Source organism: Sander vitreus, chromosome 8 (assembly GCF_031162955.1).
Source record: "Sander vitreus isolate 19-12246 chromosome 8, sanVit1, whole genome shotgun sequence".
Taxonomy (NCBI): domain Eukaryota; kingdom Metazoa; phylum Chordata; class Actinopteri; order Perciformes; family Percidae; genus Sander; species Sander vitreus.
This window is the reverse complement of record NC_135862.1, coordinates 12,900,121-12,916,169: the sequence shown is the minus strand read 5'-3', so window position 1 is coordinate 12,916,169 and position 16,049 is coordinate 12,900,121. Positions and strand designations below refer to the sequence as shown.

General features: G+C 40.0%; 1 protein-coding gene across 3 annotated transcripts; it reads right to left on the bottom strand.

Annotated features, from left to right (window-relative positions):
• Positions 1 to 564: 564 nt before the first annotated feature.
• ppp6r2b (protein phosphatase 6, regulatory subunit 2b) lies at positions 565 to 14,265 on the bottom strand. Of its 3 annotated transcripts, none has more exons than XM_078256869.1 (25): positions 13,955 to 14,265; positions 12,310 to 12,486; positions 12,017 to 12,172; positions 11,795 to 11,893; positions 11,252 to 11,438; positions 10,605 to 10,742; positions 10,454 to 10,519; positions 10,217 to 10,329; positions 10,000 to 10,113; positions 9,677 to 9,797; positions 8,991 to 9,152; positions 8,678 to 8,899; positions 8,480 to 8,544; positions 8,286 to 8,401; positions 8,082 to 8,167; positions 7,909 to 7,986; positions 7,697 to 7,794; positions 7,551 to 7,608; positions 7,167 to 7,288; positions 6,850 to 7,025; positions 6,599 to 6,749; positions 5,959 to 6,038; positions 5,344 to 5,554; positions 4,043 to 4,177; positions 565 to 3,807 (listed from the first exon to the last, which is right to left on the bottom strand). In XM_078256869.1, the coding sequence occupies exons 3-25, from the start codon at positions 12,142 to 12,144 to the stop codon at positions 3,774 to 3,776; spliced, it is 2,760 nt and encodes a 919-aa protein (XP_078112995.1). In that variant the 5' UTR covers positions 12,145 to 12,172; positions 12,310 to 12,486; positions 13,955 to 14,265; the 3' UTR covers positions 565 to 3,773. The 3 variants fall into 3 exon arrangements, with proteins under 3 accessions (XP_078112995.1, XP_078112993.1, XP_078112994.1); XM_078256867.1 differs by having other exon boundaries at positions 8,669 to 8,899; positions 13,955 to 14,264; XM_078256868.1 differs by lacking the exon at positions 12,310 to 12,486 and having other exon boundaries at positions 8,669 to 8,899.
• Positions 14,266 to 16,049: the final 1,784 nt, after the last annotated feature.

Sequence of the window (16,049 nt, the reverse complement as noted above, 5' to 3'; positions counted from 1 at the left end):
CACTCTACAGAGAGAGCAGGCAGGTGCAGATGACAAACTAAAGGTGTTTTTCTCTGTTGAAGTGGAAAGAGATAGAAAAGGAGTAAGGCCAAGGAGAGAGGAGTAGAAAGAGAAGCTGGAGCAGCAGCAGGTGTGTTTGGTATCTGTGCTCCACTTATAAACTATAGAGGAATGTGATGACATACATGATATATCAGAGCCAAGGAATGCCAACACACCCTCAGTGAAAAGGCAATGATTTATAGATAGTGATCCAAGCTGAAAAGTGAATGTGAAGTGTATGAACACAAAAGAAGGGTCTTTAGCTCCTCCCCCACTGTTACACAACTAATTTCATCTCCCAGCACAGTCAGATTGATGTGACAGGCAGGTTTACGTTTGCACTGCGGGGAGATGGTGTAGCATTAATTGTCAGTGTGGCTCACATGTGTAGGAGTCAGTAAGGAGCGGCAGGCAACATAGCTCACCTGCCCCTAAGGTAAACATTTTTCTTTCTGTTCTGTTTGTACTGTATGTGTGTGTGTTACAGCAGGCTGTTACTGTGAGACAAACACAGGCTCATGCTTCTTCTTGGTCTGACATATTTATTAGGTTCATATTTGAATGTACAAGCTAAATTGACAACAGGAAACAGATACATTACTCTAAATGAAAAAAAGAAAAGAAAAACAAAACCCCCACCAGCATCAGTCCACTTACAAAAAGGCATTTCACAATATGACTGTCTTTTGCACTTGCACTTCCCTCCTGACACACATACTGTACACATACTGTACACACACACACACACACATACAAATGTCAGCTATGATGCTAGAAAGATTTAAACTTTGAAATGGCCTCAGTGTAAGGTAACATACAATGGGATGAAGTAACAATTTAACACCCACTGTCTCTCAATTAAAGTTTTGGGCGTACACTGTACAATACAGCACATGCCCAATGAGGTGAATGAGGCTAATGTGCAAACTTAATGGCACTTAAAGATGACTGTATTGTACCTCATGCCATTATGCATAACATCACACCTTACCTGTAGCTACACTGCACACGCACCACCCTCTCAAGGTGGACACACACACACACACACACACACACACAAAGGTAAAGGTCAGACGCAGTGCTTAGGTTTGGTGAAAGACAGGATGACATATTCTGACCCTGTACATACCCTGACAGAAAAACAGCTCAGTTTTTCTCCTCTAACCCTGACTTAAATCAATGCTTACTCTCTGTGCAGCTCCACTTCAAACAGCTCAAAGTGTTGATAACCGATAACTCCATCACGACTAAAAAAAAAACATGAGAGGAATCAAACAAAGACTGCTTTAGATACGTAAATCTAGACCTGTGACACCATTGCAAGAAAGGAGGCTACTTCACAGATATGAAACCCAGTTGCAACACTGGTGGGAAGACACACTTTGGCAGAAAGCATTGAAGAAAAAGTATTCTAAAGTATCTACATAATTCACTCGTCCAAGTCAAACATTCCCACCTCTTTGAGTGGGGAATAATGTGGTGGCACTTGGCACCACCAAATACAAACCAAAAGTGCTTCTTGAAAAAGTGCTTTTAAAACAAATACAACAATCTATGTTTATCGTTCCGTAGGCATATATGCTATTAAAGTCAACTCCTGCCCTGAGAAAGAGAGAGCCAAGGAGCAGGATAAAGTAAAGCATGACTGTCTTGCACATGCTAACTTAAAAGGATAATTCTGGTTATTACAACTTGGGTCTTGTTTTTGTAGTTTTGCCATGATTTCTATCCCTTATGTTAGATTTGATTATACTCAACAGTTAAATGTTAACATTAAGACAGAAGCGAGGCAATCAAACTGGTTTTAAACAAGCCAGTCAGATTATCTAAACAAATTTACTGTGAGGCAAACATGAATGCGTGCTCATCCAAGTGTTGATAGTATGGCTCCCATGTATGATTATTTTCATTATCGATTAATCTGACGAGTATTTTACTGATTAAAACAATTCATTGTTTGGTCTAAAGGAAATAGTAAAAAAATGTCCAGCCAAAAGTGATGCCATCAAATTCTTTGTTTGATTAACAGTCCAAAAACATTGTTAATTATAACATTAGACAAGAAAAGCTGCAAATTGAGAAAATGAAATTTATTTCTAATTCATTATCAAAAATAGTCACCTAACATTTTTGTGTCGATCAACTATTGGATTAATCAACTCTAGTTGATAATAATCCCTCATTACATGGGAAAGATATGTGCACATACGTAATATGATGAAGCGTATAAGTTGAAGCAGTAGTTTTGGTATTATTTTAATGTTCACCTTCCTTTTTTTCTTCCGAATAAGATTGGTTAGACTGGTATTTTGTTTAAAACTGATGAATGAAAAAAAGACCCAAGTTCTAATAAACCGGTATTATCCTTTACGTAAGTAATACAGAGGACACACCGCAGACTACCAACTCACATTCACGCACACTCCCAAACCTCCATGTAGGAAGCATGTAGCAAAGGAACAGGAACTGATGCTGGGGTATTAACCGAAACACAGACATCATTATTGCCTCATTTCAACAGTACAACACACACATACAATACACACGTTGCAACCTGCAAAACAACCGCCTTTCCATACATTGGATTTATTCCAAAAATATATATAAGGTTTATATATACTGTTTACATTTATATTACGTTTACATATTACCAAGAATAGCCACAACCTAATACAGGTTTAAATTTCACAAATATTACATTAAACAGCTCTGAGGGTGAATTAGTATGTGCACATCAGTGTTTTTTTTGCATGTGTGTATACATGTGTGTGTGCTTTCTTTCTATCTGCATACCTCTCCTTTGACCTGAAGATGCACGCTGTACCTCAGACAAAGCTTAAACACACACACACACACACACGTCTACACACATGGATACAACAGCACACACACCTCTAAACTACCGGAATCTGTCAGAGGTTTGAGGAGGAAGTGACACATAATGCTCTAAAATCTGATGCTCCAAATTAACAAAAAGAGAGCATTTATGTTCCACATGATCAAAGCAAAGAAATCTTACTTGGACTGAGAAATTATTCCAGTAGCATGTGTGAAAAAAAAGCCACATTTTTATCACTCACACATTTGCACTACTGAAATGTCTGCCTGGCATGTACATTGAAATGCTCAAGGGAAAATGGCAGCTAGCTTTGCAAGCATCTTGGCTTTTGTAATCTTGGCTGAATATTTGAATACAGTCTTATTTACTAAAGTGTAAACAGTCAAAAGCTCTAATAGAAAAAAAAAAATCTCCGGACAGTGATTTAGTGCCCAAACATGCTTAAACAATCTGGAATTTGATGCTGAATAAAGGTCAAATTTCAGACGTAGGTAATTGTTTTCTTGAAGTGCAACAGCTGGCACTCAAACTCTTAGTGTAGTAACCTCTGCTCATCACAACAGGTAAGTTGTAAGTCCAATGGGAAAATCATACAGAATTTGGCTTTGGGGTCTGGCACGATGACATGTTCTTTAAAACGCACATTCCTCTTTGAAGCGGTTCACTTGTAATTATGTCATGAAGGTGCAGGAGAGATCAATGTACCTATGTGTAGTTATGTGTTATCCAGCATTCATACTGCTAAGGGCTGTTTGACCTCAACACTGAGCATCTTCCATTCTTTGGACACAAAAAAGGGCATTGGAGGGCTGCTAACAGGAAGCAAAGGTGGCATTGCTGTGTGTTGAATGGACAGGTATGTAGTGTGTGTGTGTGTGTGTGTGTTGCATCGTTAAGCCGGTCCATTAGCAGAGGGCTGCGTCTCTCTGTAAGGTAAAAAAAAAAAAAATTATAAACAAAATGTTTATAAGAAACACAGGATAAAGGAAATTCAGACAAGTTTAATTTTATCTGCCAAGGTTTTTGAGATATTTGCCACTGAGACCTCTGGCACCACCCAAATTCATTCTTGGGAGGTGTTTTACCAAGGATTTTAAGTATTTGTTTTTACATGGTGATCTCACGCCTGCTTTATTCAGCTGTATACAAACACACACTTACTGTGTGACAGCAGCCGACTGCTTAGTTGGACTGGTGGTAGTTGGGTTGGGACAGTCTTCATGTTTCTTTTCTTTCTCATTGCCTTTCTTCTTGTCCTTGATGGAGAGTCCCTGTACCGGTACCTTATCTGCTTCGCTGCAAAAACAACAACAAATAAAGCTGTAACTAACTAGTGGGGTTAGCCAGGGATTGTCATCTTAACTCGTAAGGTGACACCTAACGTAAAGAACAAACTGCAGAGGCTACTTTCTGCTATTGGGTAAATGTTACCACAGTTGTCTGCTTTCAGCTGTCCACACTGGCCATTACCAAGCCCAGTGGGTACAGCAGCGTGTGAATCTACTCTTCTGTTACTTCCAAAATACAAAATATAGCTAGCTGGGACTGACCAAAATCAAAGTGAGTAGGACACAGAGCTGCTAAGGTTTGTGCTCAGGTAGTTACTCTCAGATTCCAAGTAGGATCTATTTAATTGTATCATGCTTGTAGGTGCACGGTTTGTTAGTAACTTGCTAATGTGTTGATTTGTTAGAATGTTGATATGCTGGATTGGTAGCAACTTCTGTTCATAGCATGCTATCTGACATTCTGTTAGTAGTGTGGGTGCTCTGAAAGAAAACAAATCATATCAACTTTGGCTTTATTAATGTAATGACTGAGACAAGAATGATCTGTATCATAAAACCACAGTGAGTAGTTATTACACTGCCCTCATCTTTAAGTGTAATTTCATAAGATAACAGGCCACTGTTAAAATGCTGAGTGGACTGTTCAATGCCGGAGGTCATCGTCTGGAATAAAGGATAAGCCTTGCATCCAAACAGAGGTAGGTTCTCTACAAGCCACCAGTTGTGGGTTAGTATATATATTTTTTAGCTGAATTAGGCTTGTCCCGAATTATGGCAAGGAATTGTTATATCACATCCTGTTAAATGCAACGAGCAAACAAAAACATGTGGCACATCTGTGCTTATGATGGCCCTTTAAATCCTTTTACAATTTCAGGAACGCATTCCGCACTCCATAGCAAAGGACCTCAAGCACAACATACCGTCTGACTGCTGGTCTGAATACTCTGGAGTCAAGAGGAGATGAGAAAGGAGGGAACAGACAGGAGGAGGGCAATATCAGAAGAAAAACAGAGAGGTGGAGGTAAAATTGTGGGGGGGAAGGTTTTGTGGGTGGGAAAGGGGAAGAAGGGCTCTATAAAAGCACTTACAACACTACAATAGGAGAAGGGGGACACGCTGAACCAATCAAGACAGAGCAGCTGCACATTATTTGTATGTGAGCGTGTCTACCTGCTGAAGACTGCCCTTTCATTTTTTGCGTCCACTGTGAGCCGAATTGTCTCCTTGCCAGCCCCTGTGGTGATGGTCTCTTTGGTGACCGTCTCGCCTGTTGCAGACTTTTTCTTTCCTTCTTCCTCATCGCTCTCTGAGCTGCTGGAGGAAGAGCTGTCTGATGCCACCAGTGGAGCTTTTCTCGCCACACACACACTCCACACACATGCTGCGGAGAGCAAGGGAGAAGAAATCATCTGACTTGAACTGAGGCCTGGGTCATATGACTCTATGAGCCTTACGGTAACATCACTTTATCTCAGCAGTTGGCCAAATAAAAGATTTTAGCGTTCTAATTCAGAGGAAATAAATTTGTTCTGAAATTGTGACATTTAAAAAATGGTGCATTTGTACTTTTTGATTAAAGAGTAAACTTACTACTATTTGACTGTTTATCCTTTTCTTATATTCATTTTAATAAAAGAATGAAATGTTCATTGTAGTATAAAGTCTGTATTTGCAATTGTCAATTTTGAATTAATTAAAAAGTTAAAAAAATAAACCTGTGACTGAGGTTTTTTTTTAAAAGCCCATTGACTATGTAGTTGAATGTGCCATGCTGCAGCAACTTACGGTTCTGGTTTGATTTGGTGTTGCCAGATCCGCTGAGCTCCGAGTCCACAGGTGAGCTGCATCTGGGGCCTGTTTCAGAGCTGGGGACATAAGTCACACAAATAAGAAAACCTGAAGAAAATCCAGCACAGCTCATAAACTACAGACACACAGACATTGTAATTTAAGGGTGGATTTGTCCCTGTTATAGTGTGTCTATGGTTGCCTGTGCAAAAAAATGTAATTCTTTAACAAAAAACAACAACAACTATAGGAATGCTTTTGGGGACAATGGGTACAACCAAGGTTTGAAAGTTCTATTTGTTTAACTTTAAGCTGTAAATAAATGCCAGATAATGATGCAAACTTGAATTATGCCCCCCCTCCCCCCCCATATTAAATATTGTGCTTGATACCAATTAAAACATTGCCATTGACAATGCTCTGACGGGAAAATATGTCATTGGGAAGGGAGAGAAACACCGGCCCCCACACAAGTCTTTCATTGTATTCTTTAACTTAGTTACTAAAATTAGTGTGTGTGTGTATATATATATATATATATATATATATATATATATCTCAATAGTTTATCAAAACAAAGCTTTAAGATGCAATTTCCCAAATAAGCTCCTCATGTTAAAACCGCAATCAGACTCACCAACAGAAGGGCTGGAAGTCAGTGAACTTGGCCCATCCTTTCTCCTCTGCGGCAGCTGGTTGGGAGGCTGGAGTGTCCCAGGCAGAAAAGCCCACTCCTGGTGCAGGAGCCTTTGAGTTCACCTCCCCGAAGTCTGCTATCCAGCCGGTGCCTGATTGTGAAAAGCACCACCCACATGCTTAAAACCTGCTTTAGCCCTAACACATAGGGCAAAACAATGATGCATTATTGTAGAATATAATATGTCTCACTCTTTGTTGCCTCGGTCTGGCCCTGGTTTGAGAAAGGATCCAGTTCATCTTTAGGATCCTCTCCTTCCTCAGAGTCTGAGTCTGCTGCTCTGTCAGACGCCTCAGTGCCAGAAGCTGCTGTCCTATCACAATCTTTACTGGCTGCTGGGCTCTGGGATGATCGTGACCCACCAAACCTTGAATCAAACAAAACGTTTTAGTACGTTTGTTTGAGAAAGGGCAATTGATTCACATATATATTATTCCCAACTTCAAGCATAGTGCTGAAATAAAATCCAGAGCATTTATAGCACCTGTATTTACTGTTGTGTGCCTACCTGTTACGGGACTTGGTTTGTGTTGCAAAGTTGATCTCTTTCTCCTCCCAAATGTCCTCTTCATCATCATCAAAGGGATGAATCCTCTCCTTGGAACAGGCCTCAAACACAGCTATATTAGCCTGCAAAGGACAGGTGGACATATCAAATGTGCCAAGTTTAATCAGTGTACATTGACATTCCTAATGCTGCATAACAAATGCTAAGATTAAGTTGAAACATGAATTATGCGGTCGTTTTGATTATTTTCTCATGGCCCCTAGTGGCCATAAGATTCATTAATGTAAGAATTGACAAACACATGTACAGCCCCAAAGTATTACAGAAATACTTCATAGAACAAATGCGCAAATACATTTGTGTAAATACTCTAAATAAACTCACAGTGTCCTGGCCTGCATCGATATTGATATTGATCTCTGCAATTCGGTCAAACGTTGCCCTGCCATAGCAGTAGAAATCATTCAATTGACACACAATAACAATAGTTCACTTCACTGTCATACAGAGAGCAATGTCAGTTCATTTACCCAATGCTGTCATCATGATCAGTAAACTCCTCATCGTTAAAGCCAAACTGATCCACAAAATTAGCCGTCATCTGCTGGATCTGGTAGTCTGAAAAGGCCTAAAACACATTTGAATTAGATTACCATTTCTGATAACAGAAGCCCTCAATATTTAGTGTGTGTGTGTGTGTGTGTGTGTGTGTGTGTGTGTGTGTGTGCTTTTGTATGTGTACCTGCTGTAGTGTCAGTTCTTTAGGGAAGGGGCTCTCCATATCATCCTCTGAGGAGGGGCGTGGGTTTCCAGTGCCAATCTGGACACGGAAAAACCATGGCAAAGGAAGTTTGAGTGCTTGCGTATAACAACTACTATACTGTATAATGTAGATGAGCATGTGTGTGTGTTTACCAGGTCTATGGTGTTCTTCCTATTAGTCTCCGACAGGGTCTGGTCTACAAAGGTTTCCCAGCGCCCTCTGTAGTCTTCTGGCAGCCCTACATAAAAAAAAAAAAAACAGCAGCATTAAGAAAGTAATATTTCAGTTGAGTGGCAAATTGTGTAAATTCCTTCTTTCTTCCACATAGGAATGTGAATTCACATGTCCACACACACCTGTGATGAGGCTACTAATCTGTGTGTGAACAGGGCCCTTCTCCAGGTTGTGGACTACTGTGTTGGCAATCCTGGTCAGATGTCCCATGTACCCTCTTCTCATACCACCTTCTGACCTGAAAAGGGAGTACCACACTTACCCCATAGGCTACAGTCTGTTAGCAAAAACAACAGCATGCCATTAAGTTCCTTACTGTATTTTATCATTCTCTTCCCAAGCCTCCAGAATCCTCTGGACAAGGTGGCAGTGCTCGAACAACTTTAGAGAGACAAAGATAGAGTCAATCAATTGTTTTATTTCAGAAAGAACCACCACAGTGGCTTTTCCAGTAGATTCAATGTCATTTAAGCCTCTTGCTTCAGACACAAGCAGAGACACCTACATGAGTCACCATTAGATTGTGTGCAGAGTTTTCAGGGGTGGCTGAAGGTTCAGAAGGGGTATCAGTCAAAGCCTGCTCTTGTGAAACATCTTGATGAGGCTTGACATTTTCCTGGGATCCCAAGCCAGGCTGAAGTCTCATTTCATGTGCACAGGGCCGGAGGATGGCAGCAACACAAAGCTCCACTTGGAGGTGCAGAAAGTTGTTCCATGTATACTTGAAGAACAAGTCCTGAAAAAAAGGCATATATTTTGGGACATTTAACATGTACCACTTTCTCAACATTGTGCTCTGAAAATGCGGCACGTTTTGCTCATCTCACCAGTAGCAGGTCCATTGTATTGAGTCTGCAGAGTTCCTGTGCTACGACCGCGTGGCTAGCAGAGCTGGTATACAACAGAGAGGCCACCAGTCTGGCTACGTGCAGACGCGTGTTCCCTAATGGTTCCTCCAGCACACCGAGAGTAGTCAGCATGGGATTTCGCTAAAAGTAAGACAGATGGAGCGCATAGAGGAATTAGGAAAGCAACAGTCTGAAGGTTCAGCAGAGTTTTGTTATACAGGCGATTCTACTGCACAGCAAATGTTATCTAAATGGCACAGAATCAAACATAACTATTGAACAATGGGGTTGCCGCAGAGGAAAAATAAGAACATGCTTGACATTTATAGCATGTTCTAACTCTGCAAGTGAAAGAGCTTTCCCTTGTGAGTTTTGGTGTGGGACAAGCCTTTGATTCATGTTTGATGCTTTCCATATTGCCTGGGACTAGCACCTGGATGAGTTATACTGCTCTGCAGGGGATCTTTCTATTGATAACTATCATTAATGTGTAGCATGTTATCTCATACTACAAGAGCTAATATTAAAGACCTATAGATGATTATGTCATATATGTGACATAATTATGTCTCATATTATATATATATTTATATATATATATATATATATATATATATATATATATATATATATATATATATATATATATATATATGTTTACGTACCTTGGGTGGCTTCAGAAGTAGCTGGTGGAAGTGTATCAGGTGTGGTTGGATGGCCAACAAAATGCTGCTGTTAACAGTGTAACTTTTCTCAAATCCCTGAGCATCCATAACACCATCCACCCTGTCATAAAAACAGTCCCAACACATATCAAAAACAGGAAACAGATGGATTGAACATGTAATAAATGGTCACACAAGAGAGATGTGACTATCTTCACCAGGATAGGGGTTAAATGAAAAATGACATTAGCGATCCTCACAAAGTAAGACTAAATGGTATTATTTATAGACAGTTTAAAATTGCTTTAAAGTCTCACACTCACACAGGCCTCCTGATTTCCAATAATGTGAGAAGAACTTGAATTCCATTGATGATACAGCTCTCAGTACTATCTGCTGAGAACATATTCTGCAGCAACTGCTCCACACACTCTTGCCTGTGGAACACAATGGAGTATGTGATTTCCTCCACATCCTGTAAAGAGAAGTGCAAACATATGTATGTGTGTGTGTGTGTGTGTGTGTGTGTGTCTGACTTACGACTCCAGCACAGTCAGCAAAGGGTCAGGCTGTGAAATCTCTTGGAGCTGATTGGCCTGGTCTCGGCTTAAACGAATGATGTCGCACAACGTCTGAGATGCATTGGACTGCCTCTGTAAGAGAAGAAACAAATACACACATGAAGATTCAGTCATGTAAATTGTCTATTCAAAAGTCTGAGTGCTAGTGATAGTATGTTTTAGCACAGAAATGAGTTACTCAAGAATGCCCGTCTACCTCTTCATCTCTCTCAGGGTGAATGAGCTCTACGAGTCTCTGGGCCAGCTTCTCTTCATTCAGCCACTGTTGAGAAAATGCACATTATAATTGCAAACAATATCAGTTTGTTTTGTGTAAAAGTATGAATGTGGGTCCATTTGTCTCATACAATAAGTGTCTCAAGCCGAAGAGGGGGTGGCTCCACACAGCTGATAAGTCTTAGGAGCACATCCATCATGGCTGATGTATCAATATGCTTCAGGACCAAGGAAAGGAAGCCATCCTTCTGTCGCAGAAAACTAATCACCTGAACACAACAGAGAGCAGAGGAAACACCATGACACAAAAAGGATACAAAACTGAAAATAGGTGTCCAGACTTAAATTAAGAAAAGGATCATGGACAGGAACCTAGCTGACAAAAGTTGTCATTGGGATTATTTCTTGGTTAGAAAAAAGGATTATTGTGAGTAAGTGGGATGTTGTTTCTGCAAAGAGTATCATGGACCAAAGTGATGGTCAAGGTTATGAAGGACACCAGAATCTGGAACATAAATATCCATTCAGAATGTCACAGCTTCTGGGACAGTTTTCAAGATATGTTGCTCTGGACCAACGAGCTGAAGAGAAATGAAACTTTACAGCTATCTTGGCTGAGAGTTATTCCCAGTGTGAGCAGTTTCCATTATCTTGCTGTAAGCACAACTCAGACTTCATGAATTAAATCACGACAACACAATAACATAGCTGTCATCGTCTCCTAGTATTCCCCTTTGATTTAGCTGTGTGCGAGTGTGCGTGAGTCTGTGTGTGTTACCTGCTCAGTCTTCCGTGTGATGAGGTTCCCAATTGTCTTGCTAAAGAACGATGCCAGGAGGGGGTTAAGTGGGGATGGCTGCTCCAGGAAGGCATACAGAGTTTCCAGCAGAGGCTCCTCATTACCCAGCTTATCATTGATCACTCCTACATCGCATGTCAACAGCTCACATGCTATATTTGGATACCTGTAATTAATTAAAAGAACACACCTGGCAGTAAAACCAAGCACAAACAAAACAAATTCTTATTTTGTACCTTAGTAGTGCAAAAGTAAAAAGAAATAAAAAAAATAAAAAACAGGAACAGGAGTGTCCTGCTTTTCACAGCTTGATAGGCCAAAGGGGCAATTAAGTAGTTTTACATTTAAAATTCATTATCAATGGTGTGGTTAAATGGTTGGATCAAAAATTTGATTTCACAAATCTGAGCCCACTGAAGCACTCATCTTTACTACAAAATGGCAGGTAGTGCAGCACCAGCAAAAACACATCTTTCCCTGGATACAATATACTACATCAGCACATTCTACACAACCACCTACTTGAAGCGCTTTGTCTCCTCTACACCAGCAGGGGGCTCTGTAGTAATCATACGGACCAGGTCTTGCATGCACTGGTTCTGGCACAGGAACAGAAGAAGTCTACAAATCCATAATGATGATGAAGAAAAAAGCCTCAGTTAGCACCAGCAGGAATAACTGGAAATTAATAATATGTAATGATATCATGTGCTGCAGATATGCTTAAGCTAACAATAAACAGACCTCCTGTTCTGGGCCTTGCACTCCTGCAACACATCTTCCTCGTTCATGAGCTCAATGAGCGTGACATCCTCCTTGTCCAGTAAAGCCTCCAGGTGAGAAGATGTGTGTAAGTCAAACTTCCAAAACATGGCTGACGTCACCGACACTTACACTTAGCTGTTGACAAAAAGGAGGATGTGGCATGGTGATCACTATCATGACCGTGTAGCAAACATGTACAAGTTAATGACAATTTTCAATTGTGTGCTGAACATCAATTCATTTTGTGATACAATATGAATGTATGCTCTTACATTTGGACAAGGAGTAGGATCCTCAGTCAGACTTTGCTAAACAGCCATTTGTCTTATTGACATTGCATGCCCTGGACATCAATCAGCATCGGCAAATTCACACAATGAAAACACAAACACACCCACTTCTTTCATACTAACAACAGACACACAAACCCAGGAGAGGTTGGCTTCAATCTGGTAATGAGAAAATAAGAAATAACAAATGTTACAGAATCATTTCCAGGAAGACTTGCTCTGCCTTCCTTAGAGCCAGAAAGGAGTTAAAGTCAGCATAAGTGCAGAGACTAGGCTTGCACTCCTCTCTGGAGAGAGCAGGAAGCAATGCATCTGTAATTGAGTTAGTGCAGCACATCTGTGTATTGACATTACCCAGCCTGCTTTGAGAATGGCCTCACACATACAGTTACATCAGCAAGTAATGACTGGAGTGAAAATAATGTTGAACAAAACAAACCCTCTGCAGGAAGACACTTAACATTGTGCAATATGAATACTTTGTAATCTGTTTACATAAAACAAATTTATCAGATAGTGAATTGGGTGAGGGCTATTGAGTCTTGCATTAGCTGACATCTGTTCCTACAAAGTGCAAATTTGAGACTAGGTGTTTTTGGTGATAATGACAGTTGACCACTGTTTAAGGCAAACAGGAGTTGTCACTGGTCAATGGCTTTAAGGGAGGGTTCTTCACCTTACATCTCCCTGAACCAAAGCACACCACAGATACAGTAAAGCATCCATTTAACTAAAATTGGCCTATGATTCAGACCATCATCCATTGGATTAAACAGTTGATAAACATGCTGCTTATCCAGCATGTGTTTGTCTAAATTGTGAGAAAGGCCCTGCATGAAAATGGATATGATCTCGGATACAGCAAAGTCAGCATTCACACACTAGAAGGTGTAATATAAATAAATGTGGGTTGAACATAACTTGCTCATTTCCAAGCACCATTTTAATGTATTGCATGACAATAACGATCTCTGAGTATGCTGCCCTAGCGTACCGATCTCTTCAATAAACATGGTAAGGCTAAACAAAACAAACAACTGTTTTTTTAAGCTCATTATTTCCCCATAGCTAGCTAGATAAGGATTTTAAATTCCATACAACAGCACAACCATAGTCAGCTCTGAGACAGGCCTTTCTAGCATCCTAAGATCAGCTGGTAGCGGTTACTGTTAGCTAGCAACATGCATTAGTTATAACAGTAACAGCCATATCAGCGTGAATTAAGGTTACTTCTCTTATCAGGTATCAGGTATCTTAACTTCACGCAAAATTAGTTTGACGTTACCTCCTGTTACCAGTGCGTTTACAGTGTTTAACGACGGTGCATTGCACTTACCTTGCATGCAGGTCGTTAACCAGCCCCGCTAGCAATGTCTTCATCATGTTGCTAACGTTACCAAACTATTTTCAATATTGTACCGGTGGCAAACGATGTTTATATTAGCTAGATCAAAAGATATCCTTGGTCCGTTATTTATCACGGCTGCGTGGCTAGTTGGGACGATGATTCAGACCTAACGTTAGCAGTAAGTTACCGTCTTTCAGAGACACTTGACAGAGATGCAGCTCGCACAGGGTTTACGTTAGTTCACATATGTTTTTCTCCCAATAGACAAGCGACTGTTACCTTTTATCCATCATTTCTATCGGTCGTCATCTACAAGCTGAACGGCAACTCGGCGACTTTGGCTGTCAGGTCATCCGGAGGCCCATAGCTGGCTATTCATGAAGTGCGTTGTTAGCTGGAAGATGCCACCCTTCCCCGGTTGCAATCTCATTCACACACTGCCGTCGCACGGTGGATGCCTGCCGAGCGGCTGTGTTTAACTACAGTATGGTGTGTTGACACTGTCCAAATTATACTTCAGCAAGCAGTCAACAAAAAATCTGTCAGATTTGGAAATCAAAATGGCGGATACTTAAAACGTAATCAAAAGTTCAGCTGTCCATCAACTGTGTTTATTTTTTCATAGTGTGCTTAATCAAATGTCACCTGTAATTTTGTTTATTTTAATTTACGTTTAATTACTGTTACTGTTTATATTAGATATGTTATATGTGATGGTTACATTGTCCCATTCTTGTTTTGTAATAATGTTCTTGATTTTGTGTGTGTTTATAACAGGCCTTATTTATTTGCTGTCACCCTGAAAAAAATGCTGTCAGGAGCTGGGTGGTACAGCATCAAGTAGGCTGATACAGTAACATATTCAGAAGAAGATGCAATAAGATATGCACGCACATCAATTGCTTTGGTCTTGCCATGGACACGTACAGTGCAACAGTGTTTAGGGACTGTCGTTCACTTTCTGACCTCAAAATTTTGCCAAAAGGCCCAGGGACCAATCTGAATGTTGAATATTTACAAATTTATTTGCAACATGAAAAAAGCAGGCAGATAATAGAAATGTATGTTGCGACCCAAACAAGTTTTTGAACCCCTACAAAAAGGATAACTAAAAAAATGCTGTAAGTTGTTCATCACCTGGTGTACTGAGGCCCCCCTGTCACCACAATGACTCTGGTGCCCCCCATGCTGTCGTGCTGCCCCTAAACAGGACTGTGTCAGGTACAGTTCTGCATTATTTTATCATATAGTGCACTTGCACTGTGGAGGTATCACATAATAATCCCGGCCAGGCAAAAACCAAAGCAGAGCCCATGTACTCTGTTTCCATATAGGTCAGTAGTGAAAGAAGTATTCAGATAATTTTCTTGAGTAAAAAAAGCAATCCCACAATGTATAAATACTGCATCGCAAGTTAAAGGCAACACATGCAACAAAATGCACTTAAAGTAGGTTTATCTAACCTAACCTATGTCTATCTGAACTAAAAGTTCTCATTTTGCACAACACCCCCTGTAAGAGTTATGTTACTATAATACTGGATCATTATTATGCCTAGCCATATTTCAATATTGTTGGTTGAAGTGTATCTCATTACATTTCAATTGCTTTAGCCTATACTTTGGGGTAGGGTAATCTAAAATAATGAACAATATTTTATAAATTAATATAAATGTTTGGTATGTAAATGCTTAATATGAAAAGTAACTACAGACTATAGCTGTAAATTATGTTGTGGAGTAAAAAGTGCAATATTTAAATGTAGTGGAGTAGCCTAGTATAAAGTCACATAAAATGGAAATACTGTAATGTACAAGTAACCTACTTTTATTTTAGCCTACTAAAGAACAGTACTTGAGTAAAGGTACTGTGTTACTTCCCACCACTACTGTAGGCTTATGTAGTTCCTTAGCCCTTAAATATCTGCAGAAAATTGTTAATCCCATACAAATGTGCTATTTGAAAAATATGATGCAGTATAAACAACAGGAGACTTGGCTTTGACAGCTGCAAGTTTAGTGACTCAAATTCCCCTCAGGGTTAGGTTGCTGTATTCTGGTAAAGAAACAAGCAGAAAACAGGGGCTTTATGGTTGTGATGCACCGTAAGAGTCTGACTGAACGCAGATATAACCAAAATTGGGACACCATTTTCTAAAACAAAATCTCCAGTGAATTTAGACCATTTATTTCAGTGCTCTCTATGGAGTGGGCTTTCCGATTTATCTACCTCAGTTACATGTTGCTCTTCTCCATATGGAAACTCCAAGATTTGGGGATATATTTAAAAAAAAGCCAAATTCACTCATAGTGAACTTTAATTCTGACATTTGTACTGCCACTGACATTCTTTTCACTCTGACATCTCTCCATTA